Raw genomic sequence first — 12,230 nt, forward strand, 5'->3', positions numbered from 1 at the left:
CGTTTTCCCTTACGGGGGAATCTTGAACTAGGGGATCACTGTTTAAAAATCATGGATTGCCCATTGAAAATAGAGAAAGGTGAATTTTCTCCCCCTGTCAAAGTATCGAGATCTTTGGAACACACTTCCTGAAAAAGAATGCAGATTCCGTGAATATTTTAAAGCAGAGGTAGAGGAATTATTGTTAAGCAAATGGTTGAAGTGTTATCCAGGGTAGATGGGAATGCAGATTTGAAGCTACAACTGGCACCTTATTCAATGACAGAGCAGGCTCAAGCAGGGGCTTAATTACCCACTCCTAGTTTTTAATGTTGTAAAGAATGAACAATGATAGAAAGAAGAAAGAAAAGAAACACCAAGCATAATAAAATGCAAGCAAAGAATAAATGTAGCTGGACTAAAGAAAAAATGTGTAACGAATAGGTGATGACATATTGGAGCCGGAAGGAAATTCAAATCAAATTGAGACTTATGCATCAGAAGGTGAAACCTTTGACAGATAGAAAGACAATGAAACAAAAGATAGTGGAGGCATGAAAGGCAAAGATGATAAAATATTTCGTGAATGAGGTGTAGTAGCAAAAAGATGTACAGAACATTGAAGTATAATGATCCAACTTGAAGGAATCCCCAAGATATAGACAAATGATGGGTGAAACATTAAGGTATCAGAGGTGAAGAATGTTTCAAAACTGATGAATACAGAGAAAGCTCCAGACACAGATGGAAGGACAGCAGAACACCTGAAGGCCTTTGGAGAAATGCAATTCAAAGTGATAAACAGAAATATATGACCAACTAAATTACTAAGAATACAAAGTGCAATCATTTTAGAACTAAGCTGAATGAGTCATCTCGTTAAAGGGATCTCTGGATCATAACAAAAAAAAAACACCACATTGGAAGCAGAAATTAAAGGAAATGCCTGGATTTAGACTTGGATCTAGAAACAAGAAAAGGAATATTTAATCAAAGAACAAGCTTCAAAAAAGTATCTCGAAGTAAACAAAACATTTCTACATGCTTCACTATGAAAAAAGCCTTTAATTGTGTTAAGTTAATAAACAAATAGATAGATTTTCTGAAATGTAATGGTAACGACAAAGGAATTTTGTTGCTGAGATTATCCTTATGGGACCATAAGGCAAGCGTCAAGCTCAAAGGAGGACAATTAGTAATGCTTCAAGTGAAGAGCAAAGTACAGTCTGTGTACTGTCATCAAAATTACTCAATCTGTACACAGAGCAATTATTCAAGAACTGGACATACATCAAGGCGATAAAACAGGGGCAGGAACGACAGTGCTACATGCAGAATTAGAAACACTGGAGTTCAAGGAATATTGAGAAGCTTAGAGTATGAATGGAGTATAGAAAAAAACAGAAAAAAAAGGTAGTTAGAAAGAATACATTAGAAAATGCTAGAGTGAAAATTGGAAACCTATACGAATGGATATGTTTATATATTTAGGACAAATGATAACAGAAATGAGACAAATGATAACAAAAATAATTCAGGAGGATAGAGGTAGCCAGGATAATTTCGTGAAGATGAAGGATGCGTCAACTGCAAGAACATTGTACCAAGGACAATACTCATCAGGTACATTGTAACCATTTTCTTGTGGACCTCAGGTGCCTGTTCAACACAAAGATCCATGGAAGAAAACAAGCCTTTGAAAGATGGATACTAAAACTTATCATCTGTATATGATCTTTCACAGCATCAGACAAATGAAAAGGCATTTGAAATTGCAAGAGCAAAACGAGACTTTAAAAAAAAAGCAAATCCAGAAGCTGTGTCAGTACTTCAGCCATATCATATTATCAGAGCTGTGAAGCTACAGAAATTTCTTCTAGAGAGCAGGGGTTGATCTCGGTTTAGCTCGATTAATGAAGTTAGAGAGTTTACAGACAAGCTATGGAGAATATGTGCGGATAGCACAAGGTAGATGAGCGTGACATAGCATGATGGCAGCGCTCCTGCTCGGAGTGCCTAGAAGTATCAGCAGCACCAACAACATTGTTAACTTTACTAGACACAACGTGGAGAGGAATTTCTTTCTTGTATGGGGCACTTCAGCAGCTACAGTTTAGGCAACAAGACTAATCTGGGCAGGAAAGAAGTACAGGCTTTGACCAGACAGCGGACCAAGCACATAGCTCAATAGCTTACTTCGGTGCTCCTCAACCTTCTGGTCGTCCTCATTGTCTGGGTATTCATCATCATAGTATTCGTAAATGTCAGTCGTCAAGTTGTAATCTTCATATATTTCTTCCATAGGGCAACTCTGCTCTTCGTTCTGAGTGGTGTGGTTCCCATTCGTTAGGGTTGGTGACCAAGGCAAATGCACTGAATCTGTCAAAATATTGCATGCTATTCATAAATGATGTTTGTCTTCACATGGCTGGACTTTAGGAAGCAGTCAAGGACTGTCCATGAAAAATTCCTTCTTTGCCAACATGATTTTTTAAAACATGTTGTTGCCCGGTGAAGCTGTTGCAGGTTTCCCTTCCCAACTTCCAAAAGGATTCCCCACTTCAAGGAGAACTGATCTTCACCATGAGCTAAATAGTCACCTCCCTTGATTACAGATGTTCAGAAAAATTAGAGCTGATTTTTAGCTTCTGGGTAAGATAGTTTAGGACCAAGCTTTCTTGAAAAGTTAAATACATTATATTTTCTTTTTGAAGTTTCCTTGCATAATAACTCCACATAAAGAACTTGGACAAACATGCAGAGGACACTGGGGAGAAATGGGGTAGACACTGGTATAACTTGTACTAATGTTCAATCATAATGTGAATACAGTGGCTACCACTTCCTGCAGTGTTGCCACCACATTGGTCTTCACTGTTTTTAGGTAACGCCCTGAGGGTTTTTGAAAGTAAAGTGCCCAACCAACTTAACCAGGCAACGACAGCTCATTCATCAGTCTGTTAAGTAATATTTATGAAAAAAAAACTCAGTAAAGCAGTACTGTGTGCACTCAGGCTAGGTGTTTCTACTTGTACTGTGTTGCTTCTAACTCGGCAGCACTTAATGGACCTCTACCACAATCGCTGACCTCCATTTCTTCTCTGAGGATGGACAGAATGGCTGCTGCTAAGGAATGGGTCACCTGGTGCACCAACTCTGGAGGCACGTGGAGCCCAGACACCTTGCTACAAATTTTAAAATGAGGCTCAATGCTCAAATTTGAGAATTATTTCAACCAACTCTGTTGTAGGCATGTGTGCCCATTTTACATGGAGTTCAGACACTGTCCAATTACTGCCCCTAGTGTAGGCGGAGGAAATGTTTAGTAGTTTCATTTAACATAGGACAGCCTTGGCTTTATGTTTAAAATAAAAACTACAGAAGGAAAGTATGATAAATCTTTATGGAGAAAAAAGCTAGTTAGATGCAGCAGGAGTACTGCAACCGACTCTGGCCACTATTCTTTGGAAAGCATGTCAAGGCCTTATAAAGGTTGCAAAGGACATTTACGAGAATGGTACATGGAGAGTTTACAGAAAATGTGTTCTTTTTAGAGCACAGAAGGTTAAGGAGAGTTTTGACAGAGGTGAACCCAAAGGAGGAGGGTAGAAGTCAGGAGTGTGATGTCTGCATGGGTGTAGCTCCCACAACACTCTAGAAGCTTGATCCCATCTAGGACAAAGCAGCCGATTTGACTGACAGAATCCTCCTCCATCAACACTCACTCCCTTCACCGCCAATGCACAGAAACAGCAGTGTGTACCATCTACTATATGCACTGCAATTATTCAACTAGACCCCTCTGACAGCACCTTCCAAACCAGTGACTTCTCCCACCAAGGAAGACAAGGACAACAGGTACAAGGAAACACCATTACTTGCAAGTTCCTCTCCAAGCCCGACACATTCTTGATTGAGAACTATATCGCCATTGCTTTACTGTTGCTGGGTCAACATTCTGGAACACCTCCCCTAAAAGGATTGTGGGTGTCTCTGCATCCTGAGGACTGCAGCAATTCAAGAAGGCAACTCACCATCACGGTCTCCAAATCAATTAGGGATTCACAACCAATACTGGCCTAGCCAGTGATGCCCACATCCCATGAACAAATAGAGAAACCTGACTGAAGAAACTCAGGTGGTGACGTTACGTGATGATCTACTGTCTGTTGGACCTGGTGCTCACAAATTATCAGTAGTTTTCAGTCAGCACTAACACCAACTTCACTGCTGGATCCTTACTGTATGCCATGGGAGATGGACTCAGCATCTCCCTTTCAGTGGCATACAAATGAGATGGCCGGTTTGTTAGAATTGGCAACCCACATCAATTTTGCCTACAATGATGCCAGTCAGGATGAGTGGGTGCTGAGGTTTGTGCTTGATTATACCCCACAGGTACAGGGCATCATTGACTATCGACCCAAGAATCAAATCCTGCAGCACCACCAGGAAGATTTGTCAACAACCAGAGCTGCTGTTTAATCAGAGGTACTTCTGTACGTATTCACCAGATCCCCAGGAAGTCACAATCATTCTTTCTTCCTGTTGCAGTCCAATTATTCTTGGATCAACAACCACACTGACAGGATTCACCAAGTCATTGGCATCCAGCCAACATGCTTCAGATGCCAAGATAGATCCAGAGGTAGCATTCAGTGGGCCCAGCCAGAATCACCAGTATGCCCATGGTGCACTGTATTGTTCTTGACACTTTCCTTTTGTAGGAGTGATCATGGTCTAGAAAAATCACACATTTACTCTCAGGGGTTCTGAAGAACAAACCAATCTGATTTATAACATACAAGTATCTGAAGGGGTTTGACTGAGAGGTTGTTGCCAGAGCGATAAATCTAGGACACTGGAGTACAGTCTCAGTGGGTCAATCATTTTCAAGCAGAGGAGAAATTTCTTTCCTGAATTTCTGAAATGCTTCCTCATGGAAAATTGTGAATGCTCCATCTTTGAGAATTTCTGAAGCTGAAATTTGAGTAAAGGCTGATTATGAGTTATGAGCTGATGAATGGTGTAGAAGGATTGAGACCATACTCCTGCTACTAGTCATTCAGTTTTGCTTCAGGTAGTTAGTCATTTCTTTGACTTCCTCTTCTCCATTTCTGGCTATTTCATTGCTGTCAGAGATCCTGCATTGACTTCTCTTTGATTTCCTTCTAACTGTCCAGCTCCAAACCTGCTGCTTCCATTCCCTGAGATTTTACTCTGCTTATCTGAATGGTTTTCACAGCAGCAATAGTTGCTTTGGAGAATGTTGTCCTACAATATCCTTGCTTCCATTTCTGGGTCTCCAGTCATCAAGTCTAATTCTGGTTCTACATCTATTTGCATTTTCCTTATCCCAGAGATTGGAATTAGACTCTATTCTGCTCCATCTGATGCATGTGATCCAAGAGGATTTGCATCACTTCCTGCAGGCTATCATCAGGATCATTCAAACTCTCCCTACTGTCACTATGTTAGTAAAAGCCACAAGCACAAGTTAGACACAAAGAACACAGATCTGATGCAAGTTATACAAGGTGATTACTCAAAAGTCTCATCTCTTTCCTTGTCTATTTCCAGATTTATTGCTTAACCTTCCTGGTTACAAGCTCTCGTTCGATTCATCTGCTAAGGTTTGGAGATTGCCTTACACACTGCTTGGCCACATCTAGCCTGTAATTTAGATCCACGTGTCCTCTGGTTTTATACCCTAACTGCCAGGAAAATTGTGCTCAGGACCTTCTGTTGGCTCCAGCCTGGTTTGCTGTTTGGCAATATTCTGTTATATCCCTGGAATGGGCTTTGAAATTCTTTCACACTCTCTGTCTTTCTCATTCTGAAGCGGTTCTTTATCTCAAAGTTCTTCACTTTCCCTCAGGCTCAGAGTTTCTGCCTCTTTTCCCTGTGAGAACCGTCTACAGTTGAGACTGTGAACCACTCTATTGTAGCTACAAGATGCTTCTACAGATTAAGGTGCAGAGATGGCCATTCGTACAGTGATGTGCACTTCCTGGAGGAGAGTAGGGAGAGTTTGAATGATCCTGATGATAGCCTGCAGGAAGTGATGCAAATCCTCTTGGATCACATGCATCAGATGGAGCAGAATAGAGTCTAATTCCAATCTCTGGGATAAGGAAAATGCAAATAGAGGTAGAACCAGAATTAGACTTGATGACTGGAGACCCAGAAATGGAAGCAAGGATATTGTAGGACAACATTCTCCAAAGCAACGATTGCTGCTGTGAAAACCATTCAGATACTGGTTTGCAATGTTTACAGTACAGCACTGATTTCCTTGGGGAACTCTCCATCGAAACCTTGTTGCTTTCGCAGAGTTGAATATTGACAAGTCTCTGATGCAGTTGTCCTTTGGGAGTCTCTTGAATTTCCATGGCTGGTACTGTTACTGGGACTCCAAGTCAGTGCTCTCACATTTGGCTCAGTCTCTTCAGTTCTCAGGCTATTACTTAAATTAACAGACATAAAAAAAATGCAGATGGATCTTGTGCATGAAATGCAGAATGTTAGCATGCAGGCAGCAAGTAACTAAGGTGGCAATTATGGCCTTTGTTGCTAGATGCTGGGTAATCCTGGTTTGTTTTCTTTGAGCAGAAAAGGATGGAGAGGGGAACTGATTTGAGATGTATCAGATTATGAGGGGCATGGACAAAGTGGATAGAAAGCAGCTGTTCCCTTTAGTTGAAGGGTCAATAAAAAAGCAGCATAATTTCAAAGGTGAAAGGAAGGGATTTCAGAAAAACCTCTTTCACCCAGAGGGTGCTGGGGGTCTGGAATAAACTACTTGGGAGGGCAGTTGATGAGCAAACATCAAAACTGTTCTTAAAAAAAAACCTGGGTGAGCACTTGAGGCACTCGAGATGCCATGATGGTCAAGGCTATGGACTACGTACTAGAAAGTGGGACTAGTTTAGATTTACAGTAGCTTTTTGTCAGTGCAGACTTGATGGGGTGAAAAGTTTCTACAGGACCGTGTGATACTGTACGTGGTTGGTGTTTAGAAACAGTGAAGTCTTGTCACAACTGTACAGTGTACTGATGAGGCTGCACCTGGAGTACTGTCTGGAGTTTGGGTCACCGTATTCAAGGAAGGAGTAACTGGTGCTGGAGTCTATTCAAAAGAGATTTACTAGGTCGATTCCAGGGATGAGGAGTTGATGTATCAAGAGCACTCTATCAGACTAGAACTTTATTAATTCAAGGTTAGAAGAGTGAGGGATGATCTTAGTGAAGCATACAAGACTGAGGGGGCTTGACAGTGTGGACATTGAAACAACGATTCCACCAGTGGGGTAAGCGCAAACCAGAAGACATTGTTCCCTTATTCTGTATCTCTTGGTCAAAAAGCTGAGACAAAACAGAAATCGCTTTTCTCAGGAGAGTAGCTGATGTCTGGAATTCTCTACCACAAAGTTGTGGAGGCTAGATCACAGAGCATTTCAAGAGGAGGTAGTTAGATTTTTGAAATATCAGCAGGTTGAGTACTACAAGGAGCTGATGCCAGTCACAATCTTGTTCAATGGCAGGGCAGGCTTGAGGAGCAGAGTGGCCTACCATCGGTGTGCAGTGAGTGTTTAAGGTGCTCATTTGCCTTTGCCGGTGCCTCATGAAAATCCTGCTGCCTTGACTTTGTCATCTGTCAATCATCTTCCCCATCCCTTTAAAAGCAAATGTCTGGGGGACCTCATTAAAAGTACAAGTGCAAGTCACCCTGATACCAGCCAGCAGCATTTGGCACATATGTTTGTTATGCAAGGCCTGCCATCGAGTACAATTCACTCACAGAGCCCTGCACTGGCCCTGGACACTGACTGTCACTGTATATTAATGGCATTACTCCATTCGGATCTGTTGTGTACAGCCAGCCCACTTTCTGAGACTCCCTCATTGGTTTGCTTTAATTCCTCAATCTTCTTTACCAGCACTCTCTTCACCGCATTAGTTCCTCTTCCCACTGGTCCATTTTTTGACATTCCCTGGAAAGTCCACCCATTTGCCTACAATTCCAATATCCTGGAACTGACACAGCCCGAATTTCTGCAGTGTGCTGGATGATTAAGAGAAGCATGATGGAACCATGGTTTTGAAAGGTATTGGAATGATTATCTGAAGAGAAAATAAATTGTAGGGCGATGGTAATATGGCCACCACATAGCAGTAGGAAGTAGGCCACTCGGCCCATTGAGTCTTCTGTTCAATGAGAGTGTGACTAATCTGATAACCCCAACTCCACTTTCCTGACTTTTCCACATAATCCTCAATTCCCATACAGATGAAAACCTGTCTCTCTCTCAATCTTAAATATACTTAATAACCCAGCTTCAACTGCTCTCTGTGGCAATTAATTCCACTAATTCACTACATAGATAAGAAATTCCTCCTCATTCTAGTCATAATTGGAAGACCCTTTCTTTGAGAGTATGTCCTCTAGTCACATGATCATACAGTGCAGAAGAGGCTCTTTGAGTCTCCACTACCAAAAATATAATACTATCTATGCTATTCCTACTTTCCCACACTAGGCCTGCTAGGCACACTAGTACTCATCCAAGTACTTTTAAAAGGTTTCCCCATGTCGGCTACCTTCTAAATCCCCATCACCTTCTAGGTGACAAAGTTTTACCTCAAATTCCCTCTCGACTTCCTGCTTTTAACTTTAATCTTAAGTTCCCCTGTTATTGACGCAACAACTGAAGGGTACAGCTGCTTTCTTTTCACCCAGTCTATGCCCCTCGATCTTACACACCTCCATCAAGTTCCCCATAACCTTCTCTGTTCCAAAGATGACAAAAGGAGATTATCCAAACAAATAATAAGCACTGATCCCTGTGGTATCCCACTGCACACCAGGCTCCAGTCACACAAATAACCTTCTACCACTATTCCCTGTCTTCTGTCACTGAGTCAATTTTCAGATTCAACTTGCCCAGTCGCCCTGGATCCCATAAACTTTTACCTTCTTTATCAGTTTGTCTTTGTCATTGTCCTTGTCAAAGTGCACAATGTCACTTTTGTTCGTGTGTCAGTTTATTTGTTCAATCACTTAAACTTGTCTATATCCAAATGCAGACAATTTTTATCTTTCTCACCACTTGCCTTCCCGCTTTTCTTTTTGTGTACTCTACAAATTTGGAGAGAGTACATTCACTTTCCCCATTCAAGTCATTAATACAGATTGCAAATAATTGTGGCCACTGATCCACATAGCACTCTGCTAGTTACAAGTTGTCATCATGAAAATCCCCCCCCACCCCCCCACCAACCCTTATCCCTACTCGCCATCTTCTATTCAATAGTCAATCCTCCATCCATGCTAACATGAGACCCCTAACATCACTGGCTCGTATCTTATGAAGTAGCCATGGGTAAGTACCTAGTGAACAGCTTTTGGAAATCCGAATATATTGCATCTACTTGTTTCCACTTTATCTTTATTCTAATTACCTCTTCAAAAGAATTCTAATAACTTTGTTCAGCATAATTTCCCCTTTATGAAACCGTGTTAACTCTGCCCGATTAAACTATGTACTTCCAAATGTTCTGCTATTACACCCTTTACAATACTCTAACATTTTCCTTAAATGACAAACCTGACACTAACTGTCCTATATTACCTATTTTTTTGTCTCTTCCCCGCCTTCTAACTAGCCCATCACTGATTCCAAATCCATAATTGCACTGGAGAAAAAGTGAAGGTGAGTTGCCTCTTGAACTGCTGCAGTCCTTGGGAAATTGGGGCAAGGAAATTCCATGATTTTGACTCAGTGACAGTGAAGGAACACATTTCTAAGTCAGAATGGTGAGAAGTCTGGAGAGAAATTTGCAAGTGGCGTTGTTCCCATGCACCAGCTGCCTATGCTCATTTGGATGGTAGAGGTCATGAGCTTGGAAGGTGCTCCTCAACTTTGCTATGTAGATGTGGTGTCAATAAAGTGGGTTGATTGGTTTTAGATGGTGTCAACCCCCTTGAATAGTGTTGGCACTGCATCGATTCAAGCAAGCACAGTGTATTCTGTCACACTCACAACTTGTGCCACAAGTGGCTCTGGGGAATCATGCGAGTAATTCTTTGCAGAATTCTCAATCTCTCCCTGCTCTTGTAGCCACCGTATTTAAAAGACAACTCCAATTCATTTTCTCCTCAATGGCAACTCCCAGAATGTTGATAGTGGAAGATTCAGTGATGGTAATACCATTGAATGTCAGGACAGCTGGTTAGATTCTCGGTTGTTGGTTATTGCCTGGCACTTGGGCAATGCGAATGTCACTTGTCACTTAACAGTCCCATCCTAGATGTTGCCTAAGTCTCGCTCTACTTGGACAAGGACTGCTTCATTATCTGAGGAGTCGTGAATGGTGATAAGCATTGCACCATCTGAGAACATCCCCACAAATGACCTGATGAAGAAGATCATTGGGAAGCAGTTGAAGATGGCTGCGTGTACAATACCACCCTGAGAAACACCTGCAGAGATAAGCTGGAACTGAAATGACTGATATCCATAAACTATAAACATCTCATTTGTGCTAGGCATGACTCTAACTAACAGTGAATCTTCCACCTGATTCCCATTCCTTACTTGGTCAAATGCAGTCATGATGTCAACAGCAGTAACTTGCAACTTATCTCTGAAATTTAGCTCTTTTTGTCAATGTTTGGACCAAGGCTGTAATGAGTCAGGAGCTAAATGGGCCTGGTGGATCCCAAAGTGGACATCAGAGACCAGGTTAGTCATTTGCATTTGTCACTTTATACTGTTGATAACCCCTTCCATCACTTTGTGAATGGAGAGTAGAATGATGAGTCAGTAGTGGTCAGGTTGGATTTGTCAAAGAAATTCAATCACCGTGCATCTTGTGGTGCCATTGTGAGCTACTCCCTCACTGCTGTCCAATTACAGGTCCTTGTACAGTAGGCTGGCATTAGACTTGCTCATATTGTCCTCACATGAAGTCCAATATTGGCAGCCAAGGGCCACCATACCTGATATGACAGAAATGCTGTGAAGTACAGAAAGTAACCTCTCAGCAGACATGATATGGAGAAACGCTTCCTCAGAAGGTAAGAAAGCAGCTGAGGATAGGGAGCACTTATTACAGTTCAGTCCATTAGAGGACTTCTCCAGCTTTTACAATACCACTTGCTATCACAGGAAACTCATGGACAGACCATTAAATGTAGAGCAAATGTCAACTGATATATCATTTTAACTAATCAATTAGCATGTGTTAATAATCAATCTGCATCTTTGAAGAAGTTCTATGGCCTGGAAGTTAGGAGGTTAGACCTTGCTTCTTGACACAAAGACCTTTTTGCTTGTTCAATTCCTCTCCATACTCACATCCATATGTGACTCCAAATGAAAACTTCCTTCGTTGTTTCACTGGCAGGATGGCCAGAGGACTCCAACGTAAAGTAATTGGTAAAACAGTCAGCAGAAGGGGCAATTTTCTTTTATGATACAATGACTTGGAATGTACTGTGAATTCAATACTACTACAAACTTCTTAACTGGCACCTATGGGACCAGGTTGATCAAATATTCCAGTGATCAAGTGGTCCACATTATCAGTGTAAAACAAGGTAGTTTGTTGTGTTGGTTCAGTTCACAGTGAAAGCTTTCTGATGGCATCATTTATATACTAGTGAATTTTGCTGCGTACTGTTAAGTGTATGGTCAAATTAGTTTCATTTTCATGGAGAATGACCAATTACTTGGTGTAGTGATAACACGACCCAACAGAACTAACTGGGGGATATTCAATACAGCAGTTTAATTTACTGAAGGTTGACAGCTGTATCAGATCCTATATTTCCCCTTAGTATCTGCAATGCACTGTGCTGTCTAATGTAATCTGCTCCGACTGCATTTTTTTGGATTTGAGCGATCAATCATTTAAAATCAGAACTTTACATTCACATTACCTGACAGATTGCTTGACTGAGTTTGCAAACATCTTTTTTGAGATCTATTTCCTTTTAGGTGTAAATCTTCCAGATATACTTCTGCAGATACACAAATATTTCCTGTAGGCACTTGAATTCTGTGGTATGTGTTTTTGCTGTTGCAAATTTCATTTTCCTGTAAAGATTGAATTTCATGATCAGATGGGTTAGTGTTAAAATTTCTGGCTAAAGGCTACATACATTTCAGTGTAATGCGAATATATTTCTTGGTGTAACAACTAAATTTTAACCTATTTGTGGCTCCAGCTACAACTTAACAGGTCGT

At 41.2% G+C, this 12,230-nt stretch overlaps 1 protein-coding gene across 2 annotated transcripts in view; it reads right to left on the bottom strand.

Moving 5' to 3' along the window:
- LOC140459903 (interferon gamma receptor 1-like) overlaps positions 1-12,230 on the bottom strand; it is a 37,460-nt gene that overhangs the window by 6,521 nt on the left and 18,709 nt on the right. The window contains exons 5-6 of one of the 2 annotated variants that reach the window (XM_072554384.1): positions 11,924-12,080; positions 2,176-2,358 (exon numbers count right to left, since the gene is read on the bottom strand). In XM_072554384.1, the coding sequence (XP_072410485.1) occupies positions 2,176-2,358; positions 11,924-12,080 (340 nt within the window). The remainder of the gene's footprint in view (positions 1-2,175; positions 2,359-11,923; positions 12,081-12,230) is intronic. The other variant, XM_072554385.1, reaches the window with a different exon arrangement.

This window comes from Chiloscyllium punctatum, chromosome 3 (assembly GCF_047496795.1).
Source record: "Chiloscyllium punctatum isolate Juve2018m chromosome 3, sChiPun1.3, whole genome shotgun sequence".
NCBI lineage: Eukaryota > Metazoa > Chordata > Chondrichthyes > Orectolobiformes > Hemiscylliidae > Chiloscyllium > Chiloscyllium punctatum.